This window comes from Apodemus sylvaticus, chromosome 23, assembly GCF_947179515.1.
Source record: "Apodemus sylvaticus chromosome 23, mApoSyl1.1, whole genome shotgun sequence".
Lineage (NCBI taxonomy): Eukaryota > Metazoa > Chordata > Mammalia > Rodentia > Muridae > Apodemus > Apodemus sylvaticus.
The window spans coordinates 48,851,741-48,875,699 of NC_067494.1; the positions used below are offsets into that span (position 1 = coordinate 48,851,741).

The window sequence follows — 23,959 nt, forward strand, 5'->3', positions numbered from 1 at the left end:
AGGGAGTCCAAGTCAAAGGAAAGCCGTCACTGCCTGTCTCTAGTCTCCCCGCTCAGACCTGAGGAAGGTTCCATCTCCATACCACTCGGTGTCTGGGTCTAGGAACCACTTCATAAACTTCACCCACTACTCGTTCACTACTAACTGTGCTCTGAAAAGATTAGTGTTCCATTAGTCTGCACAGTGGCCGTGTTGTTGGCAATCTGCTTTCTTGGAATTGAAAGTTAACAGTAAAACTCTCTTGGAGCTCTTGTTCCATGGGCCCCCGGGGCAAGCTCCCCCACGGTCTGAATCCCTAGTTTGCTTGAGCTGTGGCCAACCCAAACCTGTTTGTTTTTTTTTAAATAGGATCTTACTAATCCAGGTTGGCTTCAACCACCTGAGCGGCTGGCATCGCAGACCTGATGACCACGCCTGGCTTGTTTACTCCCTTTCCCAAAAGAATATATATTATTTCTTTTCACAAGTTGAAAACAATGAAAAAAAAAAGTCAACAAGTTAAGAGGTACTGTCTCTGCAGTTATAAAACAGTAACTCCAACAATATATTTTGGTCATTGCAGTTTACGTTTCCATAAATAACTACATATTATGTGTAATTTCTATTAAAGAAAGTCTGTTTTATCATAGCCAAACTGAATCACTTCAATCCTTTTCTTACCTGTTCTTGACAACAATTACCACAAAGTACCCACACTCGTCTATACAATGGGCGGTTTGTCTGTCAGACAAACTGCTGTTCTTGTATGGCCTCCCCTCAAAGTCTGTTGCTCTCTAACCTGCCTGCCCTTGAGGAAAACATGCTCATCATTCTTACAATTCACAAACTTCATTAGCAAAGCTCAGTAACACAACCAGCTGTGTAACTGGAATCCTATGTGCTGAGAAGAACAAAACTGCTGCAGCTTATTTGAGATGCATTTTCAAGTTGGGTTTATAAATCACTCAGAAAGAAATTGAGCAGAACTAAAATTATGGTCCAACTGTCACATTCCTACAGTGTGACCACAGTGAGCTGGGGCTGGAGGCCACGGCAGTGAGTGTTTGCAGACCTGGCAGCTTTGCCAGACCATTAGGGACAAATATCCTCGCCAGCCAGATATTAGATCAACAACCATTAAACATAATCTGAACCATCTTCCATGGCCAACGCTCAAGAGCTGCAATCCAGACAGCCGCCCCGCTGCTGAGTGTCCACGTGCTGTGTGAGCCCCTGGGGACCTCCAGGAGACATGCGGAGGACAGGGCCAGTGACTGACATTAGAGATGTGCCCGGCCTTCATCCCTCCTCACATAGCTTGGAAATCTTGGTTCAGGAAGAGCCTCTCCAGTGTCCCCTACACAGGCCACGCTGTGGATGTACAGAGGAGTGCTCGGGACTTGGTGTGTACACAGTATGACTCACAGCTCCCTGGGTCACTCAGACTGCATAGCTGGCTCCACTGTGTGCAGGACTGCTAGGGTTTGTTGCTGGGGCAACAGTACTGCTCTAAGATGGGAGGTCAGAGTTCTGGGAACTGTTTTCCCTCCCTCCCTCTCTTCCCTTTCTCTTCCCAAGGCATTCCATCTCTCTGCTCTATCTGTGCAGCAAGTTTAGGGAAAGGAATGCTTCTGTGACCAAATCATCCATGTCAGAGGAGTAAATTATATGATTAAAAATTACATCTCTGAGCCGGGTGGTGGTGGCACACGCCTATAATCCCAGCACTTGGGAGGCAGAGGCAGGTGGATTTCTGAGTTCAAGGCCAGCCTGGTCTACAGAGTGAGTTCCAGGACAGCCAGGGCTACATGGAGAAACCCTGTCTCTGAAAAAAAAAAAAAAGAAACAAATTACATCTCTAAACAATATTACTTGTTTCCTTAAGGAGTACATGACTGCACTCACCCACTCACAGTCATACACACTCACACACACACACTCATACACACACCCTCAATGCTGAGGTCAGCAGTGTTTTTGTACTCACAGTCTGCCTCTGCCACACAGTGTCACCGCTGACACTCGGCCTACAGTAGGCCCCATCCTCATCATATCTGCTCATATGTCGACTGTCTGCTTCACGCTAAGCTCCGTGAAAGCTCGCCTCCCACTGTCTTGTTAGCTCTGATTTTCAACATCGAATGAGCTGTCTCCATTTTGCACCTTATGTGACTTCCTCATTTATGACCTTCTGTGTCCTGTATTGCTTTTGACTCTCTGTTTTCTGGACTGGCTCTCCCTCAGGCTCCACTGGTGTGTGTGTGTGTGTGTGTGTGTGTGTGTGTGTGTGTGTGTGTGTGTGTGTAAGCTGGGAAGCAGTTCTGTGGAATTAAGGACAACACTCAAGCTTTTCCTACTGCGGTCCCCCATGGTGGTGCTTTCTCTAAAGCTGGTGTTGAATGAAAGGCCCCAGTGTGCTCATCCTGAGGTATGCACCTGCTGTGAAGCAGGCTGCTGCCAAGGATGCTGCAAACACTGCAGACAGACACCAAGAGCTTCCTTCCAGGGCAGAAATCTGAGGAGTGCTTTTCTGCCATCATCTAGAGTTGACATCACATGAGCTGACAGGAAATCACAGCAGGTCCACATGGCATCAAGGTCTGGTTTGCACACAGCATAAACCTCTCTGCAGCTGTGTGTCTGGACAGAGCATGCATGACCTGTAATGATTGATCTTAACACTGGTATGCAGGTCCTGGACACTGTATTGCAAACTGTTTTTCTTTCCTATGAAAATGTTTAATAAGATTTCTTTAGTCTTTTTGGTTTTTTCGAGACAGGATTTCTCTGTGTTGCCCTGGCTGTCCTGGAACTCACTCTGTAGACCAGGCTGGCTTCGAACTCAGAAATCTGCCTGCCTCTGCCTCCCAAGTGCTGGGATTAAAGGCATGTGCCACCACCGCCCGGCTTCTTTAGTCTTAAGAAGACTAAACTATACCATCTTCATTTAAAGTTAGAACATAAAAAAATCAAATATGAATTATACACTTTTAATTTTAATGAAAGTGAAAATTTCCAAATAATTGTTTAAATCATATTATAAAATTCATTTTTAAATCATTTTACCTCTTGAAAATTTATTCTTTGATAAAAATGTTTTCTATGTTTTTGTTTTATATAATCATCCTTTATTTGTGAATGCTCTGGGTGAAAGATGATGAAGAGATGAGACCTGAGGGAAAAAGAACACCAAGACTGGGCTAAGTGGAACTCCACAGAGACGCCAACTGACACAGGAACTGGCACTCACAATATGGCCCCCAAGACTACATGGAAGGACGCAACATTCAGGGACACTTTGAGGCTTCACTCCTAAATTCTGTGTTGCATAGGAAAAGCAGAAAGAAGAGGCCTGCCTCACATACACACACACACACACCTTTAAACCCTTGAGGGTCAGCCTGTCAGCACACCTGACACGTGAGCAGGGGCTCTGCGGATCTGTCTGCTCAAGTCTGGCAAACCTGCGTATTTTTTCCTAAGGTGATGTGATACAGACATTTAATGGGATCATGAATAAAGTGCAATTCTTCATTGCTTGTTAGTTGGTGTGAGAATTCCAACCCTTCCTCTGATGATACCTCAGAACAAGTCACCAATAGCAGATGGACGTACCACGTAGCTGCAGAGGATTCTGCATAGGAGGGGTTCAGAATTGTGACAGAACCGCTAAGCTAAGGTCTAAGCACGTGACACCTAGACCTGGGAGTTTGGAGAAGATAGGAGAAAGACAGATGTGTACCAAGAAGCTGGGCCAGGCCCACTACACTGTCGTAAGAAGGTGGGTCCCTTACAGAGAGTGACCATGGGCATGGGAACTCCAGCGTCGTAGAGCCAGCAGAAGCTGGGGAGACTACAGCAACAAGAAATCACGGCACACAGGCACAGCATTGCAGACAACATAACATGCACGATGGGGAGACACTGACATGTGATGTGCGACAGCAGAAGATGCTATATATATGGTGAGGGATAGCTGGGAAGTGAGACCCTGCCCCAGGCCCGGAGTGGCTGGGATTGTTGACATTTTCCTGGCGCAGGAGTGACAGGTGTGACTGAGCAGGAAGAAGGCAACAAAGACCTTTCATGAGAGAACAGAAGAAAGGCATTTATTTCCAACTAGAAACTCACAAGCTTCCTGGGGACTTCCTGGGATCAGGTTCTAGCACCTTGGCCAGAGATCCCAGATTCAGAAGTCAAAAAGAGTCAAAATAGCTCCACAAGATCCTACAGCTGACACGGTAGGCATGGCATTATACATGCAGTGTAGCCCTAAAGAAAGGTGTGCTGAGCAGAGCCTCAGAAGGAAGCCCCCCACTCTCTTTCTCCTGCAGTGTGGCAGGTTAGATAGTCTTATGTCACCTGGACACACAGAACCTTAAGTGAGAAAATGCAAACTCCAGCTGTAAGGTATTTTCTTATTCAATGACTGCTGTAGGAGAGTTTAGCCCATTGTGTGTGGTTCCATCCCTGACTCCTGGTCCTGGGTTCTTTAAGAAAGCAGGAGGGGCAAGCCACCAGTAAGCAGCCCCTCCGTAGCCTCTGCAAGAGCTCCTGCCTCCAGGTTCCTGCCCTGTTTTGAGTTGCTGTCCTGACTTTCTTTGATGGTAACCAACAATATGGAATTATAAGCCAAATAAGCCCTTTCCTCCCCAACTTACTTTTTTGTCATTGTGTTTTGTTGTGGCAATAGAAATCCTGACTAAGACATTGTGTTTACGCCAAAGTATGGGGACATTGATGAGCCCAAAAACAAATACAAATCTCTTTCTGATAATAGTGCTCAAAGGGAAGTGTGTATATGTGTGTGTGAGAAAGAGTGCGTATGTGAGAGAGAGAGTATGTGTGTAGATGTGTGTGTCTGTGTATAAGTGTGTGTGAGTCTATGTGAGAGAGCATGTGTGTAGGTGTGTGTGTGTTGCCCGATTGCCCTGACTGCCGACTTTAGCACACTAGTGACGAGAGAGCAGGAAAATGGGCATCCTCATCTTTGTTCCATTTACCTCTTGCTGTCAGCTATGATTCGAGCCACAGCTTTGCACACGGCAGTTCTAACGAGTTTAAGGTCTGTTCCAGTTTGCTGTTGCTGTTGAAGGTATCAGGGGTAAGTTTTAAATTTTATCAAAGAATCTTCTATTGAGACAATGGTTTTTGGTTTATTTGGTTGATATGATACATTATATGAGTTAATTTCCTTAAGTCAAGCCTGCATGCCTGTGATGAATCAGCTCATTTATGGAGTAATACATGGCAGTGATCGTATTTATATATCACTGGATCAATTTATTATAACTGCTCGAGGAGCTTCGCAAGCTCATAAAAGGTATCGTCTTGGTACTCTGTTCTTGGGATGCTCTCTGGCTTGGGATCGCAGAGATCCCAGTCGCACAGGACGATCTAGCATGCGCCTCATCTTTTGTAGACTGAGAGCGTGGGAAGAACCAGTGCTGGTCCTGAGAAGGCTCGATGTCCCACGTGACTTACTGCCGCATGCAACGCGTGTTCACCCTTATTCCCTTGTTTCTGTAAGGTTGGTAGTGATGTCCCTCTTCATTCATGACCTTGATAATTTTAAGCCTTCTCTCTTTTTTTGTATTCTTTTTTCAATTCTCCACTTTGAGAATTTCATATATTCTAACATCTGGATATATAAATGGTCTGGCAGGTAAAATATGAATTATTTATATTGTAATGATATTTTAGGCTCATCATTTTTCATCTCTCCTCAGAACTACACAAAGTATAATTTCTTTAAAAAAGCTCATCCAGAAGTAAAGAATTATTCACAGGTAATAAACAAAAGGCCGAGCTACGGGCTGTGATACAGCAGCAGGAGCGGCCCCAGCTCAGGCCTGCGGGGTGGGGCGGGGTGGGGCGGGGTGCTCTGTGGCCTCAGGCCTGAGATGAACAATCTCCAAATGCAATGAAACAGTTGACAGTTAGAAGGTGTCAGGAGGGAGGTGCTGCTCATCTTAGGGCTCACCTGTTCCTGTCACAGTTCTCTGTAACTCCAAGGTCTCCTACTATATTTTCTTTGGCCCAACAATTAAAAAACATGTGTAAGTTCAGCAATGGGGAAAAGTGGGCTCATCCTCCCTCATTCTTGTATTATCTATTATAAATCATAGAAGACCAAAGACAAAATTAAAAAGCAATAAGGAATGTCCAATGGTTTACCTTGACCAAGGAAATGAGGCTGTTCTACTGCCCAGATGAACTTAATGGGGATTAACCCAAGTGCAGCTCAGCCTTACAGCTCAGCTCAGTGACTAAATAATTTGCTAAGCTCACGACCACCCACACTTGAGAACTGCCGAGCGTTCTTTGAAAACGGCTTCCTGCAAAGCCTACAAGTCTAGGAGAGGGCCACAGAGGATGACACCAGTAACATTAGAGGTCTGAGGCTGTGTGGGGATTTATGTAGGTTGTTGGTAGGGAAGGAGAGTACGAATCTGGTACACTGCAGTGGAAAATGCCAGGCCTGAGCCACTGCTCCAGATTTTGTCCCTGTCAAACCCAAGCAAGCCCTTCCCACATTCTTTAATTTAGAGGAATTATGACCAGTAACTACACACACAGCTAAGGGATCACTTTACAGAAGCATGCCCAGAAGCTACAGCATGCCTGTCAGATTTCAGCCTTGGAAATATTAAGTTCTCCCTACTGTGCCAGTAAGAAAAAAAAGACTCAAAGGAAGTAAAATTGAAGCTCTAGGATAATAGCTCACATAAAAGGAAACCTTCTGTGATTTCTAACTATAAAAGTTGCTTCTTTGAGCTTCCATAAGGGGAATGTTTTAGGAATGCAACTGTAGTATTAGTCCAGGGTCATCTCTACCATGTACACTGTGCAATACCCACTGCATTTGGGATAACACTTTTCTCAACCATTTAATTCCCAGTTACTCCAGATTTCCATTTTCACTCTAAGGGCTGGAAGGCATCAGCCATTAAATATTTGCAAGAATACATTTCCAAACTACGTCAATTGTTTTTATGATCCTTGATGTTAACTGTGGCCATGATAAATATGGCTATTTGTAGATATTTGAAGTCTCCCAGTTAATGTGATAAACAAATAATGAAATTGGGCTTGCTATGATACAAATAACATGAAGTATGCTGGAAACATGAGCCTCCTGACCCTCTCATAAAGATCAAGCCTACTCACACAAAAAGAACATACTGGGGTCTTTCAAGGCAAGCAACAGTCTAAGCACTGGGGTCAAACAGTTGGCCACAAACAGTGTCTCCTGGTCAAATCAAACACAATCAGAAGTCCCACAGAAGACAAGGATGTAGCATGCAATCCCAGGACAGAGACATGGTTCTAAAAACTATTATACAGACAAGGATTCTATTCATAGCAAACTCCAGCTGCAGGGTAGGAAAAAAAGGAGGAAGGAAGCACAACAGAGAGGGTATGCAGAGGCATGCCAGGCATCCCGGAGGATGGCCAAGTGGGGTAATGGTGACCTAGAAAAGGTGGAGGAAGACAGAAAAAGGAATCTGGACTATGTACTAACACTATTGCCAAGATAATATAAACTGTTTCCTAGTCAAGTTATTTTAAAGTGGGTCCTCATCTTCTGTCAGTTGTCAATATCACTAAAGTATGTATAATTAGGATTTTCCTCTATACAGATGTGAGATACAAGAAGATAAACATAAAACAAGATAAAAATTGACACAGTTGAATCCAAGTTTCAAAAGTTGGAGAAACCCACACCATAACAACAAAATAACAGGAATCAATAAACACTGCTAATTGATAACATTGATATTAATGATCCTAATTACCCAATAACAAACACATAGATTCACAGATTGGATTAGAAGACAGAACAAATCTTTCTGCTTTGTCCAAGAAACATACCTTATCAACAAGGATACTGATTACCTCAAGGTAAAGACTGAGAAAGAGTATCCAAGCAAACAGACTAAAGAAAGTTTTTGTAGACATTTTAATGTCTGACAAAACAGATTTCAAACCAAAACTAATCAAAAGAGACAAGGAAGGATACTGCTTACTCGTCAAAGGAAAAATCCACCAAGATGATATTGCAATTCTTAACATCTATACGCTAAGCAAAAGGGCACCCATGTTCATAAAAAGAAACATTATTCCAATAAAATCACATATTGACCTCACACAGTGATTGCTTCAGCACCCCAACAGACAGTCTTGCCAATAGATAGACCATGCAAATAAAAAAACTAAACAGAGAAATGCTGGAGTTAAACAACGGCATTAATCAAACAGACCTACCACATACTTCAGAACCTTTTACCCAAGCACAGCGGAACATTCTAGCAGCTCAGTCAGCAGGTTTAAGGCTTGCTGGGCACCAGCTCTATTTCTCAATGTTCAGGGAGACACATAGGGTTGTCTTCAGCGATAGGACTTACCGTCATTTTATGAACAGCAAGCAATAGCATGAAATGTTTGGGAGTTTCCATGGGTATCCTTTGGCCAATGACTCGACCACATAGAACCCATTCCTGGCACTGGGCGTTTCACTTGATGGCAAAGACAATGATCTGGGGCACTGTGTCCCCCATTAGTTAGTGACTCCATTTAGAGTTCTTTCATAATGAGTATTTTTATGAAGCTCACGGAGTTATAAATATTTACAAAAATTCTACTACCTTATTAAATATCAAGACACTGCAGTTAGTAACATCAATAAGGAAAATCATATACCATCAACTGGTGCAGAAAGAACATTCAGCAAAAGTCAAGGAGTAACTGTGGGAGCAGCTTCAGCAATTTCAGAAGGGCGAACAGTTACTTCAACCTTAGAAAAAGCCTCAACAAAACATCTGTGAATCGTATCTTGCCGGATGGTGTACATGCTACTGAGAAATCGGTGTAAGAAATGAAACAGATTAGAAAGGAAGGACACTGCCCCTGCGTGTAGATCATTAAACAGGAATTCTCCCAAGAAGTCTCAAGGAAGTAAGGGAAGGAGGAACAAAGCTAACAGGGCTCACAAATTATCAAAAGCTGAAGGCGTGACTCCACCACAGAAGACTCCATCTTAATTCTGTGGCCTCGCCATGACTGTGGAGAGCAAGTCTGTGGTCACTTGTGAGAACACTGACAGACTGTTGCAGATGGCTCGCCAGGCAACTGTCCCTTTGCTTCTCTTAGTATTCTCATTGAATTCTCAGAAATGTGGGAGAGAGATCACTGAAGAAAGGGACTACATTATCTACCCCTTCATCTAGACCAGTGGTTCTCAACCTTACCAACGCTGTGGCCCTTTGATATAGTTCCTTATGTTGTGGTGAGCCCCGTAACCATAAAATTATTTTGTTGCTACTTTATAATTAAGTTTGCTACTGTTATGAATCACAATGTATATATCTGATAGTTAGGATATCTGATATATGACCCCCAAAGGGGTCATGACCCCCAAGTTGAAAACTGCTCATCTAGACTCACCTAAATGAGAATTTCACACCAAGCATGGGAACTAAGGCATTTATTTCCCTCCATTCAGACCATTATCATAAAGGTTCTATAGCACAAGCAACGTTTACCATGTATCTAATAGGAATCTAAAAATGAAAAATCTGTTAAAAATCTCCATCTATCTTGCCACATGTCCAAGAAGAACTGCATCTGGCAAGATATGTACTTTGCTAAATAGGCTCCTAGATCTTCTGAGGTTGTAACAAGAGTATCTGTTTCCATTAAAGCAAACACTTTGAATGGCTGAAACTGAAAGCAGTCAGGCTCCTAGCACCTAGCATTGACCCAGCCTTAGTCTACAGTGGGCTCCGCAGCCACTGTTCTGGTTTGGATCTGACTTCTGCCCAGGCAGTAAGCTATGGAAGCTCACATATTTTTTCTGAAATGAAGGCCTGATGGAAGTTATTCCTAATTATACGCTGGGTACAATGTCATGGCAGCCATCTACAGAAGGACCTTCTCAAGGTACAGAGCACCTGAAATACCAGATGCACACACATGTGGAGTGTCCTAGTATGTGGAACATGTCTGGAGGTATTGGCTGGGTAGCAGCTCAGGGCCTGCGATCCACTGACACAATGAGTTCTAAGAACAGAAGAAACCCTTTTTACTGTATTAAACATAATTGTCCTGGGATTGAAGAAAGCTCTCAGTGAGGGTGTGTGTATCACACTCTCTTCCATATCCTCACTTTCTGCATATGTCCAGGACCCCACTCCAAGTTACAAGGTTAAGTAAGGATTGGGAAATAAAAGCTAGGGGGAAAGGGGACAGGGAACAGGGGGGGAGGAGAGAGAGAGAGAGAGAGAGAGAGAGAGAGAGAGAGAGAGAGAGAGAGAGAGAGAGAGAGAGAGAGAGAGAGAGAGAGAGAAGAGAGAACAAGTAGGTGCTCCAAAGTTCAAAAGCACCACTGTTTATATTCAGGGCAACAAAAGTACCTACACGGTACTTTCTAAAGACAACTTTACATATAAAGAAATTAACACGTCATTTCCTTCCAGGCACTATGAAAACAGCAGCTGAGGGGCTGGCTCCACACCGTCTGTCCCCAGACTATTTTCCTTACTAATATTATCTCCACAGAGCTGCTGCTGGCAAGGATCCCTGGAAACCAAGTACCAGAGCCCCCCTATGAACACAAACACTGTTCCAAGACCTCTAGGAGCTGCCTAAAGCCACAGATAGCACAAAGCCCTATAATTCAGTACATTTTCCATCTTAACTAAGCATTTGGCAACAAGTCCTGCACTCTGAAGTACAGCAACAAAACCAATACAAATTCCTTTTCCCTTCTTTACCATCTGATGGATTGAAAGTCTGTTCTTACATAATCTTAGCAATGTCAGCATAAGCTTTGCCTTTTGTCCCCTTAAGTCAAGAAGTTACAGCTTTTCAATGGAATGTCTTCTCTGTGGTGTGGACTTTGGGAGCATTATGAAGTCAAACGAGGGTCACTTGAACACAAGCACTGTGGCACCGACACATAGCTGACACAGTATGTAGCTTAAGTGTCCGGTGTGTAGGTGGTGATCGCAGCATGGGCTCACGGAGCAAACGGCTGACTAATGTCTGGTTCAAACAGAGCAAGACAGACAGCACAGAATACTCAGGATGATAAAGAATTTTAAGCTTATACACTATTTATTACTGAATTTTTTATCACCAATGGGTGTTGAAGCTATAGATAGCAAGACTATAGAGGAAGTACTGTATTTGTTTTGTGATGATTAACTTATCAAAACATGATAACGCACAGTCAACATAGCAGAGTGTATTATATGAATTGACCTCGTGATAAATGCTAAAAATTACAGCACATGAGAGCATGCCTCCTAGCTCACTGGGCTCAGGACATTCCTGAAGCCTGCATAAGGCACATGAGGAGGCTCCAAGTCCTCAGACACAGCAGGGGTACCAGGGTCGAGCTGAAAACTAAATATACAAGAGGCTTTTCATCATCCAATAAGTTAAAACAAAACCAAAGTTTCAGTATTTGTTTCTTGGATAATGAACCATTTTGTACTCTCTGAGGTGCTACAATATTAATGGCTAACAGAGAATATGAGGAAATGATACAGACTTGAAAAAGAAAAGAATAGATAGTGACATTGTAGACACGAGGTCTTGCTGGAAATGAAGGACAATGGTAGAGGGGAGGCTTGGTACATGTCACAGCACCTGAAGGAGCAGGGTTCATGTGTGACAAGGGACAGTGGATGTGGAACAGAGAGTAACTACACTGAGTGGCATTTTCATGTATGGACTGGAGAGGGCCAGCTCAAGGGAGATGGTGGGAACTGGAGAGGCCCTGCTCACAAGGGAGACAGTGGGAACTGGAGAGGCCCTGCTCACAAGGGAGATGGTGGGAACTGGAGAGGCCCTGCTCACAAGGGAGACGGTGGGAACTGGAGAGGCCCTGCTCACAAGGGAGATGGTGGGAACTGGAGAGGCCCAGCTCAAGGGAGATGGTGGGAACTGGAGAGGCCCAGCTCAAGGGAGATGGTGGGAACTGGAAAGGCCCTGCTTACAAGGGAGACGGTGGGAACTGGAGAGGCCCTGCTCACAAGGGAGACAGTGGGAGCTGGAGAGGCCCTGCTCACAAGGGAGACGGTGGGAACTGGAGAGGCCCAGCTCAAGGGAGACGGTGGGAACTGGAAAGGCCCTGCTTACAAGGGAGACAGTGGGAACTGGAGAGGCCCTGCTCACAAGGGAGACAGTGGGAGCTGGAGAGGCCCTGCTCACAAGGGAGATGGTGGGAACTGGAGAGGCCCTGCTCACAAGGGAGACAGTGGGAGCTGGAGAAGCCCTGCTCACAAGGGAGATGGTGGGAACTGGAGAGGCCCTGCTCACAAGGGAGATAGTGGGAACTGGGGAGGCCCTGCTCAAGGGAGATGGTGGGAACTGGAGAGGCCCTGCTCACAAGGGAGACAGTGGGAACTGGAGAGGCCCTGCTCAAGGGAGATGGTGGGAACTGGAGAGGCCCTGCTCAAAAGGGAGATGGTGGGAACTGGAGAAGCCCTGCTCACACTGGGAGATGGTGGAAACTGGAGAGACCCTGCTCACAAGGAAGATGGTGGGAATTGGAGAGGCCCTGCTCACAAGGGAGACAGTGGGAACTGGAGAGGCCCTGCTCAAAAGGGAGACAGTGGGAACTGGGGAGGCCCTGCTCACACTGGGAGACAGTGGGAACTGGAGAGGCCCTGCTCGCAAGGGAGACAGTGGGAACTGGAGAGGCCCTGCTCACAAGGGAGACGGTGGGAACTGGAGAGGCCCTGCTCACACTGGGAGACAGTGGGAACTGGAGAGGTCCTGCTCACAAGGGAGACGGTGGGAATTGGAGAGGCCTTGCTCACACTGGGAGAGGGTGGGAACTGGAGAGGCCCTGCTCACGCTGGGAGAGGGTGGGAACTGGAGAGGCCCTGCTCACAAGGGAGACTATGACCTAGCGAGACCGTGCTCATCCTGGGAGGGGACTGTACCTGGGGAACTGCTGGGTTGAAGGCCACTTCAGCAACCGTATCTGTGTGTCCTGCGAGGCGGTGCAGAAAGCTGCTTGAGCCCATTTCGTACACGTAAGCCTAGGAGACAACACAAGCAGATGTCCAGGGACAGCGTGGCTAGTGACCGGCTCCAAACTATGGCTCAACTATGCTCTGTGGCTGACTCAGCATACAGTGACAGCTAACAAGACTGACATCGTGCCAGCCAAGTCACTGAACTTAGTGACAAAGCTCCTCTTACCTCTAACTGCAGGCATACCCTCTATCCCCTGTCATAAGGTCCGGCCGTCTCAGCGCCTGCTGTGAGGTTCTGCTGGGCATGGATGGACTGTATGTGAGGTGGGTAGGAGGTGACGTCACTGGCTGCATGTGGTGCTACAGGATCCATGGTTCTTACCCAACAATCCTCTGACTTCACCACAGGCTTGAGTCCCAGGCTAAGTGCTACACGCCATTCAGTCCTACAGCCTAAATGCACACACTCTACTTTCTGTTATGAGCGTCTGTGACTCCCTCTGAATAGTATGAAGCAATTATTCTTACTTATGACTGATACTTAGGAAGGTGCACAGCCTTTGATGCCAACCCTACTTAAGTTCCACATTCTAGGAGAAGATGCTACATTGTTCCTGTCTTTCGCCTGAGAGAACTGGGCACCTTCAAGTTAGAATGTAAGTGCTTTGTGGTTTTCTGCCACTGACTGGGAAGTATCTCTACCAGAACCAGCTGTACCTCCCATGTGTAGTAGCTACCTCTCTGTTGATGTGATAAAATACCATAGCCAAAGCAGCTTAAGAAAAAGTTTATTTTAGCTTAAGGCTACAGGTCTCATGGTAGGAAGGCACAGTAGCAGGTGACCAAAACAAGAACTGGCTGGTCCCATGTCCACCCACACACAGGAAGTAGAGAGAAATCTGAAGTGGGCGATGCTGTAAACTTTCCCAGCTTGCCCCAGTTACATGCTAGCGAGGCGGCATTTGCTAAGGTTCCATCTCCTTCCCAAACGGTGCCGTCAACTAAGGCCCAGTGTTCAAATGCTCAAGTCCATGGAGAGATTTTTCATTCAAGCTAACATACTACATATGTGTGTGTTCATGTTGAACACTTCATCTGAAGGACAAAATGAAGCAGGGTCACCCATCCTATTGGGATGCCGTGGGTGTGTCAAAGGCAAAGTCTGCTGCTAATAAAAAAAACCAGCCATGGAACAAGAATCCCCTTGGAACTGACTCCTGCTCCTGTGGGGAAAAAAGCTCTTTGGGTATGAAACTCCCTAGTGGCTCTATCAGTGGCTGAATGGTGATTCTGAAGTAAAGTCTACAAATGGAGTTCTGCTACATTTTAAAGTAGAGAAATAAAATGTCTGGGTTTTTTGTCTTGTTTTTGTTTCTTCATCTCTGTGTATCGTAGGCAGAAGCTGCTTCAGGTCTGACACAGCCAGGCCAAGCCAGCATCCTTTGAGGCGGGCCTACCTACAGCCTGCTGGTGGGTACTTGTGTCTTCACAGGTGAGACAGTGCTCCCAAAAGCACTGAGATACAATTATCTCTGTGAGCTGCCGATTCCAAGGCTTCGAGTAAACATCCAGGTGTAAGAATATGGATAAGCCCAGGATTCCACTAGAATTACTTTTCTGCATTTATGGAGGGGCTTAATTTGCTGAATAGCAGGGATAACGCTGGAGGGAGGGTGTGCTTCGTTTTTGTGTTTTGAGGGCATCATACTGTCTGCATACTACGTCTCTAGCAACACTGGGTGGGGTGTTCCAGAGTTTCCCATCCTCGTCTGCATGTGTCATCCCTGTCTTTAAGAAGTAGCTTTAGTTGTGTATGTGCACACATTTGTCGAGAGATGGCCACGTGTGAGTGAAGGTGCTCATGGAGGCCAGAATACAATGTCCAGTACCCTAGGACTGAGGTTACAGGCAGTTGTGCGCCACCCATAGCTGCCAGGAACCCAGAAGAGCCCACGCTCCAACAGTTGAGCCTCTTTTCCACGCCCCCCCCATCCTGCCCTGTGGCTGTTAAGGTCTGTGCCCTCTCTCCAGCCCCACCCCTTATCAAGCGGTGTCTCCTGGTGGCTGTCTGCTTTTCCTTTGTGTCGATGACACAGCCCTTTAGCATATGCCTGATGACCACACAGAGAAGTGTCTATTCAGGCCACTTTGGGGCCATCAGTCTTTGACCTTTACCTAAATTCCTTGCTTCATTTAAGACTTCAAAGAATTCTCTAACTCCACCATTCATCCCTACTTGTCCAGAATTCACAGCTCTCCATCATCAAGTAGGATACCTGGCTAACTAGACATACAGTCCACAGTAAAGACCAGACAAATGTCACTCCTGCCCTTAAAACAAAGTAAGCCTTGGCATGGGGACTGTGCTGTCACCGTTCTGCAAGAGACTGACCTGGGAAGTAAGCCTTGGCATGGGGACTGTGCTGTCACCATTCTACAGACCAACCTGGTCTGGTGTGCTGGTTCGACTTCTGTCTTTGGCTATTAGTTTTGTGGTTCTAGCTATTATCTTGGGCATATAGATTTTTTAAGTGATGTCTTAAAAATCAACTGTAGTTCTTTCTTTGATACTCCACCCCTGGCCAGTGTCCTTTGATGCTGTCTCAATGGCTTACATGTCCGGCCTACCTTCCTGCTTCTCTGTTATGACTTCCCTATGTGGCCAGGACACCCTCTGCTTTCTGCTATAGCCTCACTGATGTCTTCTTTCGTGGCCTCATTCTTTCTATGACCTCACCATGTGTCCATAATGCCCTCAAACTTTTTCCTATCAATTGGCTCAGCTATCCCTGGCTATCCTCACATCTTCTGATACAGAGCTGACCTACCTGTTCACCAGAGTTATCCGGTGTCTGTGAGTTGGGACAGAATCCAGAGAGCAGAGTAGAATGCTGAATTCTACCATTGGAGTGGCATTGCTTTTAAGTTCTCTCCATGTGGGATGTGGAAAATCCATTCACTCTTTTATGTGGACACAATCTTCTGATTTACTTTTAAAGGCTCTCTAATGTCACCATAATGGGTAGGACAAGATCTCCACCTAGATGCTTTTCACAAGTAGCTGATCAGACAAACCAGATGACTATTGGTTTGTCAGAGTACAGAATCTTTTTATCTAAGACAAAGTTTCTTCAAGTCTACTGTGGTACAGGAAAATAAAATTTCCTTTAAACTAATATTTCCTTTTCTTGTTCATGATGGTCATTACTTCTTCTGGATTTTCTAGATACACATTTTTTTTCTACAAATAAAGATGGCTTCACTGTGCCTTTCCACAGTCACAATCATGAATTTCCTTGTCTAAGTGAACAGGCAAGAGCCTCCGGTACCCTGCTGAACAGCGGCAGACTTCAGCGTTCCCACCAATGGAATGCCTCTATTTTTCCTTAGGAACATGCTAGCTTCAAGCTAAGATAATCATTTTGTCATTTTAAGAGAATAGATTTTCTTTTACTTTATGAATAAGTCTAGGATTCCACGAAGATGACTTTTCTGCATCTATAGAGATAATTGATTCTATTTTAATATTGGTTATTAATGCAGTAAGTTTTTACTAGTAGATTTCTTGGTATTTGATCTCTGCATTTCTTGACAGTAACCCATCTTGGTGTGATATACTGCTATCAACATACTGGGTTCTGCTTGTTCCTGTTTCATTTCAAAGTTATTCATTGATAAATAAACTAAATGTAGCTTTTCTCTGAAAAATTAGAAAGTTTTTCACATCAATTATATTCACTGAAAAAAGAATAATCATAATACATTCTTTAGATATTTATGATTTAAAATGGGTATTATTGAATCTTGGTGATCAAAGGAACTCTTGAAACATTTCTCTACTTTCATTCTGTAAAACTAGATCCTTTTCATTTAATTTTTCTTTGGGGGTGGGGATTTTGGAAGGAATGCTGGAGGGAATTCCTTTCTATGGAAAACTAGACTGGATATGAGTCACTCATTTACAATAGGACCTGCAGGAGTACATTAATATCATGATCAGAGGGTGTGTTGTGTCCCTCTGAACACTTCTGATTTGTATCCTGTGAGAACAAAGCGGCTGGGAGGCTGAGGCAGAAGAGTTAACTGAGCTATAGCTAGGTCCTGTTGTAAACAACCTCAAGGATGCCTCAGCATCCTCTAAACAGAAGGTGCTATCAATTCTTTTCTTTAGGTTTTATGCTTCTTGAGGGGACTGAATTATAATTGTGGCTTTTAATACATTACAAACAGATGTGATAAATGATTAAATTATTCAGTGAAGACAATTCATAGGTAAGAAGATGGTTATACTTGTCTTGCCTTTATATATTATACTGAGTATCTGCTTGCTATATACCAGGTGAAAGGAACAGTTACTGTTTACTCTTTGGCCAATGCCCATGTCCTTATTGAAAAAAAATGTCCACTTAAACCGCCAGTGATTCTCCTGTTAATATTCAGGCATGGTTTTTGCAAATGTTCTTTCATAGAGAACATAGAGGTATACAATAAAACACTTCAAATCCACTGACTTGAAGGTTAACTCTCAACCTTCCCTTTAATGTGGTTCCTCATGTTGTGACGAACCCCTATCCACAAATTATTTTGTTACTACTTCATAACTGCAATTTCCTACTGTTATGAATTGTACCATAAATATCTGATATGCAAGCAATCTGCTATGTTATCCCCAAAGGAGTTGTGACCTACAGGTTGGGAACTGATGCTCTACATGCTGTCTGCAAAAGCAGAACGACGGCCATCACTTTTCATTCCAACATGATAAAGGAATAACTGTATCTCTTCCTGTTTGTGACAGTGGGACACTGTGGTGCTTAAATGCTCAACACTCATTTCTGTAAAAAGCCAAGGTGCTGTGATATAAAACACCACAAATGAAGCCAACTGGTGACCTCAGAAAAACACTTTTCTTTCCTTACGTTACTTGGATGCAAAGTGTTAGTCACAAAGAGATTGTAAAAAAAAAAATGCACACAAACAAAAGTATGGTCAATGATGCGCAAGCCTTCAAAGCTTCCTAGAAACGCTTGCCATTGTTTCTGAAAGTTCTGCCGTATCCCAGAGAAACCAATGAATGCTGGATAAAGGGCCCGGTGCTTACATCTCGTCTTTTCTAAACTTCTTTTTTTCTCTGTGATTTCAGTGATCATTGATCTTACTTTGCATCTCTTTGAGAAGAAATCAGCTGAGCATGCAAGCATCTTGCCATCTTGATAACCTGTCCTGCTCGTTGACAGCGGCCTCTTTCTTCTCCCATGGAACCCTGAGCTCATTTTGGAGACTATGTTGGGTCAGAACAAGGAGTGATGGGCACCAGCACTACCCTGCACCAGTACCTCAAGGACAAGGCACACTGGGCACCGGCACTACCCTGCACCAGCACCTCATAAGCATCCCTCAGCTCACTCAGACCCAGGCTCTGGTTCGGGTACGACCATTTTTGTGCCTCATGTGACTCTCAATATGGAATTTTATGAGGACACTTTATAGAAGACAAGGGACCATCAAGTGACCTTTCAGACAAAGCAATTTGAGGCACACAGTGGAGAAGGAGGGAGGAGCAGCATAGTTTCTAGCCAAGGAGCTTCAAGGTCCCCTGAGGGAGCGGCCTCTCTGTGGGCTCCAGCTATGTGGCAATGTCCCACAGCCCTGGGGCACTATAAGATCTCTGAGTTCCACATCTGCAGGAGATGTGGATCTGGCAGAGAGGAAAGGTAGAGAGGAAGACAGGCAACCTCACAGGGAGAAGCCTGCAGTTCTCTAAGAACCCGGCAGAGACAGGGAGTGCCTTGTTACACACGAGCTGCGCCTATGTGTAACACTTGGTGTCACCACCTTGTAGCGTCCTACACCACACCACACGCTACAATCATTCCTGGAGTGTGTACCCATGCCTGGGATGACTAACACATGAAGACATGAATGGCGTATGTGAGAGAGTATTGTGACTCAGTAAAAATGAGCCGTTTGCAGTCACAGCTTCCTGTTACGGACTTCTAATGCTGGGTAACCGTCTTAAAATACTGTCAGGCATGAAAGAGATTTTTATCCCTGGACTCAGTGGTGCTCAAGCTCTGTTGGAAAACACTGCCTAGAAATCTGCATGCAGAGCAAGCACGTGTACATACATGTCTGTCCTCCGCACCGCAGGCTACGAGCCTTCCACAAGGACTGAAAGCAGCTCCACAGGGGTAAGAGCGGTTTGGATGCCCTTGGAAGCAGCGCACGCACCTAAGGGCAGAGGACCAGTGAGCGGAACGTGCTCGCTACGTCTTAAGACACATTAAAAGACAACAACACATTTTTCCTTTACAAAGTAAACAAGCTAATATCTTTAAAAAATTATTTCTTTGATATCTGTGTGTATACTGAGAATCAATCCCATAGCTTTTTTACATCCTAGACATCCTACAACTGAACTACATCCTTGAAAAAACTTCATATTGAGAATTACTAAATGGTATATAATTAAGGGGATCTTTAAAATAACGTAAACTCTTTTTTAAAAAATAATAAATTCGCACAAATGACAAAACTAATAGCTCATGTGCCTTTATATATGGGAAATGTTAAATAAACATTTTCTGGATATTATAAATTTTTTCAAATCGGTTTTATAAAATCACAAATTATGTAGAGAAACAGCCCATAGCTTTAGGGGAGGTATAGCCCTCCAATAGGAGGACTGAGTTCCTCAAGCACTTGATAAATGCCCTCACAGACACAAGTTAATGAGTCTATGCAACTTTAAGGTAGAAACAGACCTCAAACACCAACAAGCACGGCCCACACCCAGTGGGCACCGTGGAGTGTGTGAGGCCAAGCAGGGTCCTGGAGTGGCAGGCAAGCGCTCACTTCTGCCTTATCACGAATGCAGCGTGGGACTTTCACATTCCTTCTACTGACCAAGAACAAAACAAGCGCGCTGCTTGTTTCCTTATGAATATCTGTGTACTATGACCATATAGTAACATTTGTCAGCTGTGTTGCATTCCATATGCTCTACACAGTAATGGCTTGCAATTTGTCTCTGTCAGAGACGAAGGCTAAGGCTTAGATAGAAATGTTTTCACAAGTGGGAGAGTAAGCAGCCGGAGGGGAAGGACCAGCAGCTCAGCTCCAGGGGGCCGTGGGAGCCCAGTGCAGATGTGCAATGGAAGCAAACCACGCATGACAGGAATCCGTGTGGGGGATGGCTGTGGCTACAGTGTAATGCCACCTCTCACATCACAGCTGCATATGATGGCCCTCAGGGAAAAGACTGGCACTGTGCTCCACCACCCCAAAGTGACTACACCAAACCCATATAGCGGGCAGTCTTCTCCCGAGCATGTGCAGCCCGGTCACAGCCTTGTATTATCTGTGACCAGGGTCAGGCTGCATCCCCAGCTGAGCCCCAGCTTCCCTCAGGGCAGTGCTGTGATGCCGGCTGGCCTTACCTTAGGTTCCTCAAGTCCCACAGTCGAATCCCATCACCAACAGCTGTAGTCAGGAAAAGATTATACGCCAGGGACTGCTGGGCTATAAAGGATGACCCCTGTAATCAGATGGGGAAAATAAAAAAGTAAGAGTTTTCTGAAAACATTTACTTACTTAATTCAGGAGGGACGGGCGCATGCCACAGTGCATGTGTAGACAGACCTCCGATAATTCGCAGGAGTTGGTTCTCTTTCTACTGTGCAGGGCCATGGGATGCAACTCACATCATCCTCAGACTTCACCTCAAGCACCTTCATCTGCTATGCCATCTCACAGGCCCTAAGATAACGTTGTAAAGACTAATAACACCTAACAATACTGGAATCTAAACCCAGAAATCAACGTAACCTTTCTTAAGTTGATAGCTTTAGAGTGGGGCTCTAAACTTTAGCACGCCAACCTATGTAGACAACAGAGTGCGCATGCAACAAGGCCGGTGTCGACGTGTCGCAGCCTATGTAAGTGTGCTTGAGATACTATAACAAACTGAACATAAGATGGACCTGGAAGTCACTTTTCATTCACAAACAGGAAATGAGGACTGTCATTAGGTTTGGTGGTAACAAGCCGCACTCTAAGGATGAACGGTGCCAGAGAGCATTCTGCACGCGTCTTTAGCTCTTCATCCTTTCAGCAAACAAACCACTCAGTCTCCATTTATAGTCAAGGGATCTGATACACAGTGCTATCATAGCTGTGACGCTCACGTTAGTTATACCTAGAGTCATCCTGCAGCAGAGCTTCCAGTGAAGGACTGCCCAGAATGGATTTCCTGCGGCATGCCGTGATTGTTAACTGGTCCAGGAGAGCCCAGCTTGCTGCACACAGTACCATCCACAGGGCGTGTAGCCCTGGGCTGTACGAGAAGGGCGGCTGTGTGGACAGTACCATGCACAGGGCGTGTAGCCCTGGGCTGTACGAGAAGGGCGGCTGTGTGGACAGTACCATCCACAGGGCGTGTAGCCCTGGGCTGTATGAGAAAGGGCGGCTGTGTGGACAGTACCATCCACAGGGCGTGTAGCCCTGGGCTGTATGAGAAAGGGCGGCTGTGTGGACAGTACCATCCACAGGGCGTGTAGCCCTGGGCTGTATGAGAAAGGGCGGCTGTGTGGACAGTACCATCCACAGGGCGTGTAGCCCTGGGCTGTATGAGAAAGGCGGCTGAGGACGACAACCTACATTCCATTAGGAAAGACCACCATGGTGTCTACTGACTTTCTTGGCTGAGCGAATGAGTTTCCTGGCCAAGGGTCAGGCTGTGTGTAATAAGCAGGTCTGCTTTCAGGTTCACACATGAGGTCCTGCCCTCTCTCAGTGATGGACAGTGCCTAGAAATACAAGCCAGATTAGTTTTGTCTTCTCCTAAGTTGTTAATGTCAGGACTCTATCCATAGCAATGTTAAGGAACCGAGAACACTCGGTAAGTATTCTTAGAATGCTTTTAAATAAAGAAGAAATGTCTGATATGATTTTAAGATATCAATAAACATTAAGACAATATTTTCAATCTAAAAAAATTAATTTTATGATATAATACATAGCAATAGAAAAGTCTAGCCATCAACCCAGCTCAGGGGAGTTCTTATAGAAGAACAGTGAATTAAAGCCTGCCTGTCCAGCTTTGCACTGGAAGGCATCCTGAGATCTGGACTCTAGGTGGCTCATGGGACCGCTCCGGAGAGGCCTCCCTGACCCTGACCGCAGCGACCACTCTCAGTCCTAAGCTTCACAGTGAGAACTGGCCTGCTTTATACCAACTGAAATGTGATATCTGGGTCAAGCATGACCTAGATGTGTCTGGGCTTGGACTTGAAGGATCTCATAAACCACAGCATCCGCATGGCTGTGGTGAGTCTGACTGCTCTGAGGTGCTCTGTGTACATGTATGAAAATTTTAGAGGCATCTTCGGAAAACTAGCCGCTAAAGATGGCGCCAGCGTCGGTGACCTCATACTCTCCCCGGTAGTCCACCCCATCCCATCCATCATGTTTATTTTCAGGAAGTTAAACCAGTTATTTCCCCATTAAAAAATAAAAAAGAACTTTTTTTCCTAACATAACAGCCCCCATTTAAGAGCACACCACGGTGGCTCTCACAGGACTGTCGGGCCACAAGGCCACAGGGGTAGGGACTTGCGCACACAGCAGTCACTACACAGAAGCAGGCAATAGCCCTTCTAGCCTCAGGCAGACACATTTGATGGGCAGGTTCCTCTGAGAAAAGCATGCCTTGAACCATCACCCAGGAAGGGAACAAGCCAAGCCTGGCTTCCTCACACCCTTGAAGGCTTGCAGGCCTGTCCTGTAAAATGCGGCAGCATCACCAAAGTTTCTCAGAACCACTTTGACACTGACACAGACACAACCCCATTTTAGAGCCTGTGTCCTGGTGTCCTCTGAAGAAAATATCATCTTCAGGCTTTATCTACCATCTGACAACACACGGAATCCAGAATCTACTGCCTGGCCAGCACTGGCTCTGCCTGTAGAGCAACAACAGGTTTCCCTAACTCTGTGCACCATCCAGTCTGCTGTCCCTATCTCAGCCCTATCCCAAGAACCATGGTGGACTTGTGAGCAGAAGATGTGCCTTCTGAGGAGGGGCTACACAAAATGCTTAGCTGCTAAAGGAGGGGTACGTACCCAGATTGTGTGTGTCCTGGGAGAGTTGAAGAAGGGCTGATTTAGCTCCTGCTGAACCCTCTTAGCTTGGAGGAGGCAGGCCTGGGGGTTGGGGGTTGGGTAGGCCTGTGACACTACCCAAGGGAAGAGAGCCAGGCCAGTGGATACTGCAAGTCAAAATGATGCTAACTCTCTGTGTAGGGAATGAAGCACTGAGCACGGCTGCTGGAGGAGGAAAGCTGCTTCTGCCAGCGCGAGAAGCACTGGCCGCTGTGGCACAGCAGGGAGGCCGAGAGTGGGTTCCTTGTCCACAGCACAGCAGATAAGCCGTAAGCAAGACCGCAAGCATCTCACCCTCCTCTCCCTGTCGTGCTGTGCTCGTGACGCTGACACAGCAAGCAGACCATCTCATGAGGTTACTCCAGCACCTCAGAGCACAGCACACAAAGCGAACAGTGACTAAGAAGCAACCAGGTAACTCACAGCAGGCCCAGGCCTCCAGGTGAGGCCCAGCAATCCCACATGCATTCCCACTCGGCAGTGACAGCTCTGCTCCACCTCAAGGGGTGGCAACCTCGGCAAACAGCTCAGACTCCACCCCAGAGAGAGAGAGAGATGCCAAGTTCAGTCACTGTGCTGCACACCCTCTTAGTCACACCACACTCCCTCTAGCGTCCTTGCCACTCGTGTCTAATCGTTGAGCCAAACCAGCAGCCAATCCTGAAGTCCATGGCTGCTGCGAACCACAAGCTCATGCCCAGTGCCCCAATTCTGCAATGGCTGTTGCCATCCCCAGAGTCCATCTCAAGGTCCTAATCAGGGTCCACCAACCCAGGGAATGTTTCTGCTCCAGTCATTCATTGTCCATTCTTCCCTTTGCTTTGCCA

At 45.7% G+C, this 23,959-nt stretch overlaps 1 protein-coding gene across 1 annotated transcript in view; it reads right to left on the reverse strand.

Annotated features, from left to right (window-relative positions):
- Wdr27 (WD repeat domain 27) overlaps positions 1–23,959 on the reverse strand; it is a 103,326-nt gene that overhangs the window by 13,610 nt on the left and 65,757 nt on the right. The window contains exons 22-24 of the mRNA XM_052169276.1: positions 20,411–20,508; positions 19,100–19,202; positions 12,936–13,034 (exon numbers count right to left, since the gene is read on the reverse strand). Coding sequence (XP_052025236.1) covers positions 12,936–13,034; positions 19,100–19,202; positions 20,411–20,508 — 300 coding nt within the window. The remainder of the gene's footprint in view (positions 1–12,935; positions 13,035–19,099; positions 19,203–20,410; positions 20,509–23,959) is intronic.